Source organism: Manis pentadactyla, chromosome 14 (genome assembly GCF_030020395.1).
Source record: "Manis pentadactyla isolate mManPen7 chromosome 14, mManPen7.hap1, whole genome shotgun sequence".
Classification (NCBI taxonomy): domain Eukaryota; kingdom Metazoa; phylum Chordata; class Mammalia; order Pholidota; family Manidae; genus Manis; species Manis pentadactyla.
In genome coordinates, this window is record NC_080032.1 from 54,235,235 (window position 1) to 54,253,467 (window position 18,233).

At 38.4% G+C, this 18,233-nt stretch overlaps 1 protein-coding gene across 1 annotated transcript in view; it reads left to right on the top strand.

The window, feature by feature from the left end:
• Positions 1–18,233, top strand: part of NEK11 (NIMA related kinase 11) — a 356,448-nt gene that overhangs the window by 130,820 nt on the left and 207,395 nt on the right. The window contains exons 2-3 of the mRNA XM_036894778.2: positions 1,880–2,045; positions 17,591–17,709. Coding sequence (XP_036750673.2) covers positions 1,880–2,045; positions 17,591–17,709 — 285 coding nt within the window. The remainder of the gene's footprint in view (positions 1–1,879; positions 2,046–17,590; positions 17,710–18,233) is intronic.

Consider the following 18,233-nt stretch of genomic DNA (forward strand, 5'->3'; position numbering starts at 1 on the left):
TCCAATTTTTTGATGCACAGCCAACATCTGATGTCCTCTGATTAGAGGTCCCTTCATCATTTTTGCAGGAACTACATCTGTAATATGTTAATTAAATTTTCTATGTTTACCTTCTTTAAAGCAGAATGAGAATTCAACAATCTGAATTTGGAATACTAGATTTTTACATTTTTAAATCTTCTCTTTAGAACTGTCTTGTCAATTACTTATTTAACAGTAATTTTTTTGCAACATCGTTATCAAGCTTTTTGGTAAACTTTTGACTTAGTTTTCCTAACAAAAATAAAGCTCACACTCATTCTGCATCAGTATGTCATATTTAAGTTACAAATTTACAGTAATGGGCACAATTGGCATAAATAAAGTAGGGAATAAGCACAATGACTTGGGTAAGTGCACATCTCAGCTGTGTGGTCAGAAGTTAGTGGGTGCTCCAGAGAGCACCTGCTTGGCACAGGAATTCCCCATGGCAAAGGAGAGCTCTGGTTAAGTTATGAGGTCGGTGGAAGGCTTTTAATTAAGAGGGTTTCTACTCTAAATATATTTTCATTAATATGCATAGGTAGTAACTCTTAAAGAACATTTTTGCAAAATGTTTTCTACAAGTTCTGGAGAATGCCTTAAATGAACATCTGAAGCTCATTTATCATCAGTGGAATCTGCACAAATAATTGGTGCAATCTAGTTTGCAATTTTGTACATTTTCTCCAATTTTTTGCAATGTGGTTGGTACTGTAATCGGTTTGTTCATCAGATTATTTTTTCCTTACATGGGAAGAGATAATGTTTTGGGCCACTCCTCACTGAGTTACCACAATTTTAAAATTAGTAATGTGGATATATACTGAGCTGTGGTTCCATGTAAATATGCTTGAGATCCTAGATACTTCTATCAATGATTTTTTTCTTCTCTTACATAACAATAAATTAAATGATGACAATTTGAGGACTTTGTATTCAGCACTTTTTTATGCACTTCATATGTATTAACTCTAATTCTCACAGCTACTTCATAGCATTTGTATTTTCAGTTTTACAGAGGAGGGATTAAGTAAACTTGCCCAAATTCCCAAAGTTAGTGTTAGAATTATGGTAGTAATAAAGTATGCTCTGCCAAGGACAGTTCGAAAAAGAAAATAAATGGATATTGGTCCTACTGATATTAAGTTGATCTTGAAAATTTTAGAGCTGAGGGCCAGAAGTGCATGTGTGTGTGTGTGTGTGTGTGTGTGTGTGTGTGAGTGAGTATGTGTGTGTGTGTGTGTATAGAAAGAGAGGCAGAGAGACACAGAGTGAGAGAGAATCAGGAAGGAAAAGCTAAAGACAAAGAGAGAATAAGACAGAATGATAGATTATATATATATATATATATATATAAACGTATATTATTTACACACACACACACAGTGACACAGATAAAGAGATACCAAGATAGTAATAGAGAGAAATAAAAAAGCAGACAGAAACAGAGGAAAGCAGATAAGAGACAAGCAAAAAAGAGGTAAGAGGTAAGAGATAAGAGAGATAAGCCAATAAGAGACAAGAGACAGAAAGAGGTAGACAGAAACAAAGACATCAGTGAGAGACAGAGAGCACCTGGAACATCTAGAGAGACAGAGGTAGAGCCACCTCAGCAGTATTGGTTAAGATTAGCTCTGTCTCTGCTCTGTTTGACGCAAACTGTAGAGCTATAGGTGTGGAAGTCAGAGGCCTTGGGGAAAGCCATGTCACTGACCAGGACAGGGAAGCAGGCCCGGAGACTACTAGGGGCAGAATTTCATAACTGGCAGTATCAGACCTATAGCCTGGTCATTGTTCATATCTGTTAAATGTATTTTTTTTAGCTCTAAACGTGTTTAAAGTTTTTTTTTGGCTGCAGAAAGGTACTGAAGGAAATCTCTGTTGGAGAACTCAATCTGAATGAGACTGTACAGGCCAATTTGGAGGCCCAGCTCCTTTCCAAGCTGGACCACCCAGCCATTGTCAAGTTCCACACAAGCTTTGTGGAGCAAGATAGTTTCTTCATTATCATGGAGTACTGTGAGGTGAGACACTCCTCTTTTGGAAATCTTAATGAAAATTTGTTTCACAGTAAATAGCCATCTGTAAAGAGACATATCAAAAATTCAATTATCAAATCAGAAACTGAACTCTAAGGGCCTGTTATCTCATGTCTTGTAGCTAAGAATGATCACCTCTAGGTAACTGAGAAACCTTCTTCTAATGAAGGCTTTCCCACCTTTGACAAATTCAGAATGAATGTATCTTTAGGAATAATTGCTATAGAAGAGTGCTTCAGTATTTTGCGGGGAGTGTCTCCCATACATCATTCAAAGGTCCATTGCCTGGATGTTTAAACGCCATAACAGGGACCTGGACAGAGCGGAGGTCCATCTCCTGAGTGCTGGGTTCTAGGCCTATTCCTCATTTCCTTAGGGGAAATTTTGGAAATGGAAATATGCCTCATTTTTCCCATGGAAATCCTTCGTATTTATCAGTTTGTGATTTGGCTTCAGGTCTTTGCAGTTTTCCCTGCTACTCCATGTTTTCTGCAAGTAATAGTCGTGCATCTGACTGAGCCCCAAGTGAGTATGCAACTCCATGGAAAGGTGTCAGGAAAGCTGATGAGGTGTGGATCTGTGTGGTCTCTTCTCTGAGGGTGGTCAGGCAGGCCAGCATAATGGGGCTCCCATTAACCAAATGCACCTTGGAAAATTTGGTGTTACTCATACTCTAGAGTGAATTTAGTCAGTTCATCACCTGGGTGTTGCTGGGGCCCAAAATAAATGATGCTGGGAAGAAGAAGATGCTCTGTAGGATGGAAGCAAGCCTGATGAGGTCCAAAACTTTGGACAACCAGAGGGTGCCCATGTGTTTCAGACACAGAAAAGAAGCAGTGGGAGAAGAAGCAGCTTAAAAGGTGTAGAGATAGCAATGATACCAGCCTTCCTGCTTTACATATTAGCTGGTGTGTCATATAAGAAGAGACCAATAGCCAAGTTAAGATATCTGCAAGATCAAGATATTCCAAGTTTTGGCTGTTCCCCTTCAAGTCAGCCTCTTTGGCTCAGCCCTGCTAGGTGGATCCCCAACCAGATCTTGCCTCTCAGCTGCTTGGAGGAAAGTGAGAAAAAATCCCCACCAATCCAGGACATTTGGTTAACTATTCCCTCACCCAATGGGGAAGAAAATTATTTGCATGATGAGGCATGAAGAGCAGTGATAGTGAACAATGTAATTATGTCACAAATCCATGCAAAACTACAGGTATTTTCATATGTAACCACACTATGATCCATCTGCTATGGTTTATTCATTTTCTTCCTTTGGCCCCTTCAGTTAATAAACTATCTTATTTGGGAAACAATCGACTCTTACTGCTTATGACTGTTACTGCTACTTCTATTGCTACTTTTGGCATATTGAATTTTCTGAAGACTCTTTCCTGGTCTTAAAATATTTTTCATTTTAGTTGATACTGTCCATTAGATATTTCTGTGATGATGAAAATATTCTATATTTGTGCCATCCAAAGCAGTAGTCACTAGTCACACATGAATCTTTAATACTTGGTGAAGTGTGACTAGTGTGATTGAGGAGCTAGATGTTAAATTTTATTTAATTTTAATTAATTTATTCCTTTTTTTATTGAAGTGGTTGATACACAATATAATATTTGTTTCGAGTATACAACACAGTGATTCACCAGTTACTCATGTTATTAAATACCCCAACTAGTGCAGTTACTGTCAATGTAGAAAGATGTTACAGAACCATTGACTGTATTCTCCATGCTGCACTTTCATCCCCATGACCAACTTATATTATCATTGAGAATCTTTGTGCCCTTTTATCCCCCTCACCCTCCCTACTCAACCACTTCAGCCCCTCTCAGTGGTAACCACCAGTTACTTCTCAGTGTCTATAAGTCTACTGCTGTTTGTTCATTCTGTTTTGTTTTGTTTTATATTCCACAAATAAGTGAAATCATGTGGCATTTGTCTTTCTCTACCTGGCTTATTTCACTTAGCATAATATCTTTAGGTCCATCCATGTTGTTGCAAATGGTAGGATTTCTTTTCTTTTTATAGCTGAATAATATTCTATTGTGTATGTGTACCACATCTTTTTCCATGCACCTATTGATGGACACTTTGGTTGCTTCCATATCCTGGCTATTGTTAATAATGCAGTGATAAACAAAGGGGTGCATGTATCTTTTCAAATAAAAGATTTTGGGTTTTTTTTGGGGGGGGTAAATTCCTAGGAGTGGAGTTACTGGGTCATATGGTATTTCTATTTTTAGTTTTTTGAGGAGGAACCATATGGCTTTTCACAGTGGCTGCACCAGTTTACATTCCCCAACAGTGTAGGAGGGTTCTGTTTCGTCCACATCCTCACCAACACTTACTACTATTTCTTGTCTCTTGAATAGTGACCATTCTGAATGGTATGAGGTGATATCTCATTGTAGTTTTTATTTGCATTTTCCTGATGATTAGTGACGTGGATCATCTTACCATGTGCCTATTGACCGTCTGTATGTTTTCTTTGGAAAAATGTCTGTTCAAGTCCTCTGCCCATTTTTTAATTGGGTTGTTTGCATTTTTGGTGTTGAGGCATAATTTTAATTAATTTAAACTTAACTACATATGGCTACTGGCTGCCATATTGTACAGGTCTAAATGATAAGCTATAACTTTCTTTACCTGCCTTAACCTTTACATTTTTAATTTTAGTGTAATTTTAACCTACCAGAAAACCTACAAGAATAAGTCAATAAACTCCCATATGCTCTTTGTCCAGATTTGCCAGTTGTTAGCATTTTTTCTCATTTGCTTTATCATTCTGTTTTTTCATTTACTCTGTATTTTTTTCTGGAACCACTTGAGAGTGAGTTGCAGGCATGATGCCCCTTCATGCTAAGTTCTACTGTATTTTCTAAGGCCAAGTACATTTTCTTACATGACCACAGCACAATAGTCAACATCAGGAAGTTAACATTGATACAATGCTAGTATGTAATCCAGTGGTTCTTAAGTGGGGTCCAAGACCACCAGCTGCAGCACTCAGGAAGTTAGGCATACAGATTCTCAGCCATACTGAATCATAAGTTCTGGGAGTGGGGGTCCAACAGTCTGTGTTTTGACAAAGTTCACCTGGTGAGTCTGAAACACATTGAATCACCCATCTAATCCACAATCAGTATTCAAATTTAGTCAATTTGTCCCAGTATATAAAAAGAATGAAGAAACAGAATGTTTTTCTCATGCAGGATCCAGTCCAGGATCATCTGAGTTAATTTTTAAATTAGCTGGTGATTTCCAAGGGCCAAGCTGCTCCCCTGGAGGGGCGTTGCCATGGTAATGGCAGCGGGCAGCCTGGAGAGCAACGGGCTCCCTGGGCTCCGGGTTGCAGAGATGCCAGCCAGGCTGCTGCTGCCCTGACTCCTGGGATTAATGTGTGCGGGTCACTCCAGTCTTGCTACAGATACATTTTTCATCTTCAGACCCATATTTGCCCTTAATCCACACAAGCCTGGCATTATCCAATTTCTAGTGAGTTAAAATAATAATACTGGAAATGGCAGACGTCCAAACTAGCACCTCGTAAGAAAATGCAATCATCATAGAAATAGTTGGTTTTTCATCTCCAAGTTTCCTCTTCTGTAATTAATTTGGAGCCTTGTAAGACTTAAATACATAAAAGCATTTGTGACACTGCTACATCCACCACCCAGCCCTTTGGAAACACTGCATCAGGTTATGAGTATGAAACATGCTCAGCTGAACTCATAATTTATTGTTAAGATCTAACCAAACTTTTGATAGGGAATGCTTCTAAAACTAACAAAGTGGCAGAATGTTTCAGATATTGGCATCTTCTCTTCTCCCCTGGGTAATGGAGTGCCTTGCTGCTCCCTGTTCCACGCTCCCTCCTCAGGGCTGGGGCCATTCGCTTTCAGAATGTCCTTCCTCCAGCCCCAATCTTCAAATTCTGCCCCTTTTCTCAGGCCTTGCTGAAATGCTGCCTGCTTTGCAAAGACTCCTGTAATCCCCTGGGTGGAAATTGCTCCCCACCTGACTCGCTTCCTTAGCATTTTATCTCTTGGAGCACTTGGCACATTTTACATAGTGTGAACCATCTCAGACTCTCAACATGTGGGACTGATATTTTTCTGATCTATTTTGATATCATGTCATGGACCCACGGAGTGAGCCACAAAGAAACTAGCACTCAGTAAATGTTTTTTTTTTCTGACAAATTCTTTACCACTTGCTTTCAGCTGCTTCTGATCTCATTTCTGTCAAATGTTGTTAGTGAAAGATGAAATATTGGATTCTTCTACCTGTCACATATGTCAAAAGAATTTGATCCTACCTCATTTTGCCAGTACACATAACAGTGTACTGCACTGGAGACCTGTGAAATACTGTCTGAAAGCTTCCCCTTTGCATGAGGATAAGGCATCCCCAGAAATCCCGGCATTAAATTAGTAGATGCAGCAGAGAAGAGGAGGGAGAGAATGTATGATTATCTGTTGGCAAAAAGCGGAAGAGGCTGGGACCTGTTTATTTCCTGCTCAGTGATATTAACATAGCTTAAACAAGAAGTATGTCAATATGCTGGTAGTACTCAAACTTGGCTGTACATTAGACTCACTTGGCAAGATTTCAGAAATCCTAAGACCTGAGGTCCACCTCCAAAAAGTGTGATTTAATTGATCTGGAGTATGGCCCAGATGTCTGGATTTTTGAAAGCTCTCTGGGTGATTCTAATGTGCAGCCAGGGCTGAGACCTGAGGGTAAAAAGGAATGGTAATGTGGAAACAGGAAAGCAGAGTCAAAAAGAAAAACAGTGTTTATGCAGCACTGAGCAAAGATGAGACCCAGACCTGAATACAGGAAATTCTGGCCCTGGTGGTGGGTGTGGTTTTATGCTCAGGTCACATAACTTGGTGTTATTATTCTTGAAAATTACCCAGCGTGTTCCTTGCTCCTCAAGCAACCTTGATTCTATTTCAACTCTACACTTGTATACCTCTTGTAATGGGAAAAATCTGCTGGCTAAACTGACAGGAGCACCCTATTGTCTTGGCAGTTCTAGTTCTCATTGCATAAGAATAAATTGCCATTCTAGGTTATTTATTGGTTCCTTAAGAGTCTGAGGTTCACAAAGGCATTAGTAATCAAGGGTCTTTCCAAAAGCCATTATTGAGTCTGCAACTCTTTGTTAGATATATTTCCAGAAATGGTGTGGGATGACAGAGATAGTATTTCTTTTGTGAACTTATTTGGTAAGATAAATGAATCATTTATACCAATGGCTAACATACAAGGGGGATGTATGTCAAGGGAAAGGTTGTGGTTAAAGTGCTATGGGAGTTTAGAGTAGAGAGAAATGGCTTCAAACTGCAGGAAACATGGAGGGGATGATGGCATTGTATTCAGATGTGAAATATGGGAAGGATTTGGTCAAGGGAGATGAGGTGAGGACTTTCAGTTAAAGGGAGTCAGTAATGTAATACACAGGCTCAGAAGTAGAGAAGCATAGGCCTTGATTTGGAGCCTAATACTTCACCTTTAATTGTAGTATGTTTGCTGTTGAACATATTCCCTAATGTTAACAACTTATGTAACCATAATTCAGTATCAAAACAAAGATATTAGTGTTGGGAAGGAAAGGACTCGGCTTGGTGTCACAGGGAAGTCAGATACAGTGAGACGAGAGACCAAAGTCAAAAAAGCAAAGTAAGTTTTAATGCAGTCTGCATAGAGTAGCAGAGCGGGCCTGCCTAAGGTGAGACAGGCAGGCATGGATGCTCATTCTGAGGCTGCTTTTATGTGGTTTTGGCCGGCCGGAGAGGTCTTTGATTGACAGCTGTCAGCTCTCTAGGCTTGTTCTGATTGGTGAAATGGGGATAGGGGCTGTGCTGTGCCTGTGCCTCTGATGTTTCTTATCTAGGGGAACCCTGGACATTATCTGAGTCACTCTTGGACCCTGTGGCTTCATCTGATTAACTCTTTGAGTCATTTCTGGCTTTCTGGTTCTATTTGATAAACTCCCTGAGCCATCTTTGGGGGGCCCTTTCTCCTTTCCATCCTGCTCATTTCTGCCTTTCTGCCTAACATTAGTATTTTATCAGTTTCCACCAGTGTCTTTTGTCTGTTCCAGGATCCAACCTAGGATCCTGCACTGTGTGTTGTTGTATCTCCTTAGAATTCGCTGATCTGTGACAGTTTTCCTTTCCTCCCTCCTCTGTAATGACCTTGACCCTTTTACTGAGTACTGCTAAGTTATTTTGTAGAATGTCTCTGAGTGTGGGTCTGTCCACTATTTTCTCATGATGACATTGAGGTTGCATATTCTGGGCAAGATGATCAGGGAAGTGATGTTGCATCCTCAGTGCATCATGTTAGAAGGCACATCACGTTAGTGTATTTTATTGCTGGTGATGGGAACTTTGATTATTTGATTAAGGTTGTGTCTCCTGGATTTCTTCTCTGCAAAGTTACTATTTTCCATAATTTTCTTTTTATTAAGGTATTGTTGATATACACACTTATGAAGGTTTACATGAAAAACAATATGATTACTACATTCACCCATATTATCGAGTCCCCCCCATAACCCATTGCAATCACTGTCCATCCTTGTAGTAAGATGCCACAGTCACTATTTGACTCCTCTGTGCTACACTGTCTTCCCATGATCCCCCCAAACCATGTGTGCCAATCATAATTGTAAGGCTGGAGGCACCAGGGGAAGGGGTGAGCCTGCTGGATAAGCTCAGGCCTCACCAAACAGGGTGGGAAGACCAACAGGTCCCGGTCTGACAACATTCCAGAGTATGATCAGACAACATTCCTAACTAGAGCCCTCCTCCAAGCTAGAAGAGTAGTGGTAGCTTTCCAATACCTGGATAAAGGCCAATGAGAACCCCCCCACGTACCCTAGGTGAGCCAAGCACCACGCCACTGTATATCTTTGCTCTCCCTCCCCCTGCCTTCTTTAAAAACTTGCTTCCTGCCCTGCTGGGTGCGACTTCCCCAGCCTCCATTTCCGTAGACTGCTGAACCTCGCCTGGGAATTGCATTCAAATAAACTACCTGGCCCTTTGTTGCCTCTCTTTGCCTGTTTATTTTGGTTAGAATTTATCTTACAATAATACCCCTCAATCCCCTTCTTCCCTTCCCAGCCACCTTCACCCACCCCTTTCCTTTGGTAACTGGTAGTCTCTTCTTGGAGTCTTTGAGTCTACTGCTGTTTTGTTCCTTCAGTTTTACTTAATTGTTATACTTCACAAATAAGAGAAGTCATTTGGTACTTGTCCTTCTCTGCCTGCCTTATTTCATTGAGCATAATATACTCAATCTCCATCCATGTTGATGCAAATGGTAGGATTTGTTTCTTTCTTATGGCTGAATAGTATTCCATTGTGTATATGTACCACATCTTCTTTATCCATTCATCTACTGATGGACACTTAGGTTGCTTCCATATCCTGGCTACTGTAAATAGTGCCGCAATAAACATAGGGGTGTATATGTCTTTTAAATCTGAGAAGTTTTATTCTTTGGGTAAATTCCTAGGAGTGAAATTCTCAGGTCAAATGGTATTTCTATTTTTAGTTTTTTGAGGAACCTCCATATTGCTTTCCACAATGGCTGAACTAGCTTACATTTCCACCAGCAGTGTAGGAGGGTGGTTCCCCTTTCTCCACATCCTCACCAGCATTTGTTGTTCTTATTCTTTTTGATGCTGGCCATCCTAACTGGTGTGAGGTGATATCTCATTGTGGTTTTAATTTGCATATCCCTGATAATTAGTGATGTGGAGCATCTTTTCATGTACCTGTTGGCCATCTAAATTTCTTCTTTAGAGAATTGTCTGTTCAGATCCTCTGCCCATTTCTTAATCAGTTTATTTGCTTTTTGGTTGTCGAGGCATGTGAGTTCTTTATATATTTTGGATGTTAACCCCTTATCGTATATATCATTTACATATATATTCTCCAATACTGTAGGATGTCCTTTTTATCTGCTGATGGTGTCCTTTGCTGTACAGAAGCTTTTTAGCTTGATGTAGTCCCCTTTGTTCATTTTTGCTTCTGTTTCACTTGCCCGAGATGTGTTTGGGAAAAAGTTGCTCATGTTTATATTCAGGAGATTTTTGCCTATGCTTTCTTCTAAGAGTTTTATGGTTTTATGACTTACATTCAGATCGTTGATCCATTCTGAGTTTACTTTTGTGTATGGGATTAAACAATAGTCCAGTTTCATTCTCTTTCATGTAGCTGTCCAGTATTGCCAACAACAGTTGTTGAAGAGGCTGTCATGTCCCCATTGTGTTTCCACGGCTGCTTTGTCATATATTAGTTGACCATATATGCTTGGGTTTATATCTGGGCTCTCTAGTCTGTTCCACTGATGTATGGTTCTGTTCTTGTACCAGTACCAAATTGTCTTGAGTGGCTTTGTAGTAGAGCTTGAAGTCAGGTATCCTAATTCTCCCAGCTTTATTCTTCCTTCTTAGGATTGCTTTAGATATTCAGGGTTTTTTGTGGTTTCATATGAATTTTAGAACTATTTGCTCTAGTTCATTGAAGATTGCTGTCAGTATTTTGATAGGGATTGCATTAAATATGTAGATTGCTCTACGTAGGATGGCCATTTTGACAATATTAATTCTTCCTATCCATGAGCATGGGATGTATCTCCATTTATTGGTATCTTCTTTAATTTGTCTCATGAGTGTCTTGTAGTTTTCATATAGGTATATAGGTCTTTCACTTCCTTCATTGGGTTTATTCTGAGGTATTTTATTCTTTTTGATGCAACTGTGAATGGAATTGTTTTTCTGATTTCTCTTTCCACTAGTTCATTGTTAGTGTATAGGAATGCAACAGATTTCTGTGTATTTGTTTTGCATCCTGCAACTTTGCTGAATTCAGATATTAGTTATAGTAGTTTTAGAGTGGATTCTTTAGGTTTTTCATGTATAATATCATGTCATCTGCAAACAGGGACAGTTTAACTTCTTCCTTGCCAATCTGGGTGCCTTTTATTTCTTTGTGTTGTCTGATCACCATGGCTAGGACCTCCAGAACTATGTTGAATAAAAGTGGGGAGAGTGGGCATCTGTATCTTGTTCCCAATCTCAAAGGAAAAGCTTTCAGCCTCGTGCTGTTAAGTAAGATGTTGCCTGTGGGTTTGTCATATATGGCCTTTATTACGTTAAGGTAGTTGTCCTCTATAACCATGTTGTTGAAAGTTTTTATCATGAATGGATGTTGAATTGTGTCAAATGCTTTTTCAGCATCTATGGAGATGATCATGTGGTTTTTGTCCTTTTTGTTGATGTAGTGTCTGACGTTGATGGATTTTCAAATATTGTACCATCCTTTCATCCCTGGAATAAATCCTACTTGATCATGATAGGTGATCTTTTTAATGTATTTTTGAATTAGATTTGCTAATATTTTTTTGAGTATTTTTGCATTTATGTTCATCAGGGATATTGGTCTGTAATTTTCTTTTTTTGTGGTGTCTCTGCCTGGTTTTGGTGTTAGAGTGATGCTGGCCTCATATAATGAGTTTGGAAGTATTCCCTCCTCTTCTACTGTTTGGAAAACTTTAAGGAGGATGCATATTAGATCTTCCCTAAGTGTTTGATAAAATTCAGTGGTGAAGCCATCTGGTCCACTGGTTTTGTTCTGGGGTAATTTTTGATTACCATTTCAATTTCATTGCTGGTAATTGGTCTGCACAGATTTTCTGTTTCTTTCTGGGTCTACCTTAGAAGGTTGTATTTTTTTTTAAGTTATCCATTTCTTCTAGATGATCCAGTTTGATAGCATATAATTTTTCATAATATTCTCTAATAATTCTTTGTATTTCAGTGGTGTCTGTAGTGATTTTTTCCTTTCTCACTTCTGACTCTGTTTATGTGTGTAGATTCTTTTTTTCTTGTTAAGTCTGGCTAGGGCTTTATCTATTTTGTTAATTTTCTTGAAGAACCAGCTCCTGCTTTCATTGATTCTTTGTATTGTTTTTTCTTCTTGATTTTATTTATTTCTATTCTAATCTTTATTATGTTCCTCCTTCTATTGACCTTGGGCCTCCTTTGTTCTTCTTTTTCTAGTTTCATTAATTGTGAGTTTAGAGTGTTCATTTGGGATTGTTCTTTTTTTCCTGAGGTAGGCCTGTATTGCTATATACTTCCCTCTTAGCATGGCCTTTGCTGCATCCCACAGATTTTGCAGTGTTGAATTTTGTTGTCATTTTTCTCCATATATTGCTTGATCTCTGTTTTTATTTGGTCATTGATCAATTGGTTATTTAGGAACATGTTGTTAAGCCTCCATGTGTTTGTGGGATTTTTCACTTTCTTTGCATAATTTATTTCTAGTTTCATACCTTTGTGGTCTGAGAAGGTAGTACAGTTTTAACTTTTGAATTTGCTGAAGCTCTTTTTGTGGCCTAGTATGTGGTCTTTTCTTGAAAATATTCCATGTGCCCTTGAAAAGAATGTGTATCCTGCTGATTTTGGGTGGAGAGTTCTGTAGATGTTTATTAGGTCTGTTTGTTCTAGTGTGTTGTTCAGTGTCTCTGTGTCCTTATTTATTTTCTGTCTGGTTGATCTGGCCTTTGGAGTGAGTGGTGTGTTGAAGTCTCCTAGCATGAATGCATTGCATTCTATTTCCCCTTTTAATTCCATATTTTTTTCACATATGTAGGTGCTCCTGTGTTGGATGCATAGGTATTATAATAGTTATATCCTCTTGTTGGATTGACCCCTTTATCATTATGTAATGTCCTTCTTTGTCTCTTGTGACTTTCTCTGTTTTGAAGTCTATTTTGTCTGATAGAACTACTGCAACTCCTGCTTTTTTTCTCCCTATTAGTTGCATGATATAATCTCTCCATCCTTTCACTTTTAAGTCTGTGTATGTCTCTGAATTTGAAGTGAGTCTATTGTACGTAGCATATAGACAGGTCTTTTTTATTTTTTTGTCCATTCAATGACTCTATGCCTTTTGATTGGTGCATTCATACCATTTACATTTAGCTTGATTATTGATAGGTATGTACTTATTGCCATTGCAAGCTTTAGATTTGTGGTTAGCAAAGGTTCAAGGGTAACCTCCTTACTGTCTAAGAGTCTAACTTAACTCAGTATAGTATTGCAAACACAATCTAAATGTTCTTTTTTTCCCCTCCTCTATTTTCTTTCCCCTCCATTCTTTGTACATTAGGTATCATATTCTGTACTCTTTGTCTATCCCTTGACTGACTTTGGTGGTAGTTGATTTGATTTTGCATCTGCTTAGTAATTAATTGTTCTACTTTCTTTACTGTAGTTTTATTTACTCTGGTGACAGCCATTTAGCCTTTGCAACACTTCCATCTATAGCAGTCCCTCCAAAATACACTGTAGAGAGGGTTTGTGGGAGGTAAACTCTTTCAGCTTTTGCTTATCTTGAAACTGTTTAATCAAATATACCATGCCAGTCCCTTCTGGCCTGTAAGGTTTCTGCTGAGAAGTCTGATGATAGCCTGATGGTTTTTCCTTTGTATGTGATGCTATTTCTCTCTGTGACTGCTTTTAATAGTCTGTCCTTATCCTTGATCTTTGCCATTTTAATTACTATATGTCTTGTTGTTGTCTTCCTTGGGTCCTTTGTGTTGGGAGATCTGAACACTTTTGTGGCCTGAGAGTCTATTTCCTTCCCCAGACTGGGGTAGTTTTCAGCAATTACCTCCTCAGAGACACTTTCTGTCCCTTTTTCTTTCTCTTCTTCTTCTGGTATCCCTATAATATGAATATTGTTCAGTTTTGATTGGTCTCAGAGCTCTCTCAATATTTTTTTCATTCCTAGAGATCCTTTTTTCTCTCTGTGCCTCAGCTTCTTTGTATTCCTCTTCTCTAATTTCTATTTCATTTACCATCTATTCCACTGTATCTCATCTCTGTTTTTCAAGCCCTCCATTATATTCTGTAATGATTGGATCTCCATCCTAAATTCATTCCTGAGGTCTTGAATATTTTTCTGTACCTCCATGAACATGTTAATGATTTTTATTTTGAACTCTGTTTCAGCAAGATTGGTGAGTTCAGTTTCACTCGGGCCTTCTTCTGGTGTTTGTGGGATTTGGGGTTGAACCAGGTTCCTTTGACATTTCATATTTATATGTGGCGCCCTGTAGTGCCCAGAAGCTGTACTCTCTGGAGCTGCTCAGCCCCTGGAGTGATGTCAAGGGTTGCAGGGGAGCAGTGTTGGTGCCCTGTTCTGTGAGGTCTGTTCTTTTCTCCAGATGTATGCAGTCTGGTGCAGCTTTCTTTCCTGTTGCTCTTTGAGGATTGGTTGTACTAATTGTATTTTCATATTATGTCTGGTTTTGGGAGGAGGCCTCTTTTTCATCTCTCAAGCTGCCATCTTTAATCCTGGGTTTAGAACCTATTTTCCATATTTATATTGGATAAATATCTTTGGGAAGATACTTTTTGATGCTCTGAGAAACATCGTGTTTCTCCTCAAACTTTCAGTCCCTCATTTTAGCATCTTTAAGCAGAGGCTTCCTAGATCTGTTGTCATTGTGATGTTTGCCTGGTGGTGATCATGTATTTCTCTCAATCTTTCTACATTTACTGATTGGGATTCTCCTGTAAGGAAGAGCTCTTCCATTGTTTCTTCTGTGTTTCTGCCTTCACTTAGTTATTTATAGCAGCATGGACTCGTGGGTATTTATTTTGCTGTATGGCTTATAACCCCATATTGTCATAATTTATTCTTTTGCTCCAATTATTCCAACTTATGCTGTTGGGGCTCCTTCAGGTGGGCTCCTATGTCCTCTTAGTGTGCCCCCAACCTATTTCAAGGAGAAATGGATTCTTATTTATTTATTGTATTTTATATATGAGAAAATAGGACCTGAGAGAGGTAGAGTGATTTTTTGGCAGTCTCCTGTGGCTTGAATTAACATGTTTGAATTTTATCCTGGGGTGTACCTGGACCAGGGGTATAAGAAAGTGGCTCCTTTTTTTCCTTGAATTGCTCTAACTCCCCCCTTAATACTTAAAAGAGTCAACCAAATTGTCCAGGGTTCCTACCTTCCCACGCATGTAATTATCTACTTCTACATGAACATGAATTAGTAAGGGGTTTATTATTTTATTGTTCATATCAATAGTGTTAACCAAACCTATTTCAAATGGTGGCCCTAAACTAAACACAAATTTCTATGTTGCCACAATAATCAAGCCATACTATGTGAATTATGCAAAATATAAAAGTGAAACTTTCAGTTATAAAATGAACATGTTCTGGTGATCTAGTGTGTAGCAAGGTGGCCATAGCTAAGCTTACTGTACTGTATACTTGGAGTTTGTCAAGAGAGTAGATGTCAAGTGCTCTCACCACACACACACACACACACACACACACACATGCTGACTGTGTGTGGTGCTGGGTGTGTCAGTCACCTCCACTGTGGTGGTTCTGAAACTGGAGATATTTTATCATATTTAGGGAATCTAAATGGGATATTGAAAGCAGATCTTGTTTTTGTTTTAAAATATTTTTTGCAAAAGGATTGTTAGAGTTCTCTTGGATAGCCGAGGAAAACTGAGATTAGAAAAAATTTATATATATTACAGCTTACCTTTCATCTGAAGAGATTTCATGTCTACTTCACAGGATTTTATAATAATATATTGTCAAAAATGTTTTGTGCAATTTATAGAAACATTATGATAGTACAGCTTATATTAGCCAACAGAACGCTGATAAGGATTAAAAACAGGGGATATAAAGGCAGGTTTGAAGAATGAGAGAATGATGGTCCTTCTGACAAGGAGTCAAATATTTGATTCACTGTATCTTTTAATTCAACAAGCATTGATTTTTTTGGCCCAGAAGATCTATCAGGAAAGTGAGTTTGAGCAGGGGTACAACTTAGAGGTTTGATATGCCATTTTGACTTTTGACTTGTCTTTCAAGAAAGAATATGCCAGGCAAATATTTGCACATTGCACTGAAAGGAAATAAAAAATGCATTACAAATGAGTTACTTAGCTGACCTTATGTTGTTTCTTTAGAACTTCCCTTTCATTGTTTCATTGCCTGCAAATGCTTTTCCTTTGCATCTACCAATGAGCAATCTTGTCAGAAGCTGTCTATGAGTAGCTCCAGTTTGGCTCTTACGCTCCTTGTGGATGAGGCTAGCACCTCCCCTCTCTTCACAGGGCAGTGTGGTCGGCATCCACCAAAGACCAAGACACACTTACATTTAATCCAAACTTTTCTTCAGAGGAATACTTCATGAACCGCCTCTAATTTTTCAGTGTTTTAATGTAAAAAGGATTAGGGTATAGAGGTTCTCCAAGAGAATTTAACATTTTGTGTTTTCATTTCTATGGTGGTTGAAATACATCATTAATGTAAGCATAATCAGAAAGGGTCTTATATCAGAACTCTGCCAGGGAATTTTATATTTTGTCATTTGCAATCATGATTTGTTTTTGGCACCATGTAGTATTATTTGGCACCAAATATTCTTTTCTCACCAGTAGATGATAGGATAGACACTACCTAAATGTTTAGTTGATGTGCTTGGACCCCACACGAATCAACAATTGCTGTGTTCCTGAGCATTTTGTTGCAGTAAAATAGAGAAATGGAGAGGTTAGCCATCCCAAAGCACATATCAGTGTGGCCACACAAACCGAAAAGAATCTAGCAGCGAATGCCCTATGCACAACATGAGCACTGATCTAGTTTGTCTGAAACATCATCACTTTGTTAATTTAATATCATTAATTTGAACTTTATTGGCTTTATATTTTCAGTTTGTATACATGTTAGTATTCTACAGTTATATAAAACTGTAAGCGTAAGGAAAGTTATTCCTAGTTTTATGTGGGTCTACATATAAATATGTGATGCAATATAATAAAAATAAATTTTTAGGCAATTTGATAATGTAATAAAATCAAAAAGCCTTTAGAAGGGTTTGTCCTTTTGTCATGTCAAAGATAAATACAGCAGACATTACTTAAAGTGGTGAGAACAGTATATTCAGTAACTACTGATACGAGGGGAAAGAGCAGAGTCAGGGAAGTGAAAAATTACAAAAATCAGGAAAAGGGTTGGCCCATGTGTATCCACATGGTTTGCTAACTGGCACTTATCAAAGTTAGGCTACTGTGCTCCCGGATACTGGGAGAAAGGGGCCCTATCTTAAGGTGTGGCCTGGAAAATAAATTCTTCTGGCAGCTTTGAGTGTCCTCAGGCTGGTGCTTTAAGGGGACTAGGGTCATCCTAGGGAGGCAATCTGAGCTGTTGGAAATATGTTACTATTTGTTCAAGTCTCTGCAGGCCAAGGTTGAGGCCTAGTCTAGAATTTGAGCCTGGCTGGAATTTGGTCAAGGAGAGAATCTTTGCCAATGCAATGATAGTTGCAGAATGGCAGTCTGCCCTCACTTTCTTAAGATAAGCAATGATTGCTATTTGTTAACTATTGTTGAGAGCTTGATTTTAAAATCTAAACTGAAAAAAAAAAAGAAAAATTATGCTATTTTGTTTCAGGGCCAAGATCTGGACTATAAAATTCAGGAATTTAAAGAAGCAGGAAAAACCTTTCCAGAAAGTCAAATAATAGAATGGTTTATCCAGTTGTTACTGGGGGTTGACTACATGCATGAAAGGTATGTTTATTAGTTACTGAAGGACAGGACTTTTTTTTTTTTTAAGTCATGTCTTATTTGGAAAAATTAATTTTAGGGGGGTAGAATTGAAGGGAAGCAAGTCTAAAAAGTAAATGACTATAATTAAACACATAATATACTTTTTCATGAGGAAACTGTTGAATGATTATATCTAGATTTACTTAAATAGTTTTTTGTTGTTCTGGAAATCAACTTGGCCTTAAATACAAGACAGGAACTTGTATTAAACACACTTTCTTATATCTGATCGTATCCTGTGAACTACAAGCAATTCTCAGATACCTTTAGCATGCTATGAATTTATAATATCTTCAGCAAGCTTGAGCTGTAAATACTCCAGCATGCTACAGATGAATTGCATAGTCACCTTGGAATGTACCATACACATTTAGCTGTGTTCATATCCCAAGATGAGATGAGTAATTGAGGCAAATGATATTCTTTGGCCTCACAGAGATAAGTACCCAGACCAAAAGTCAGTTTTGATGCAAAATATCTGATAA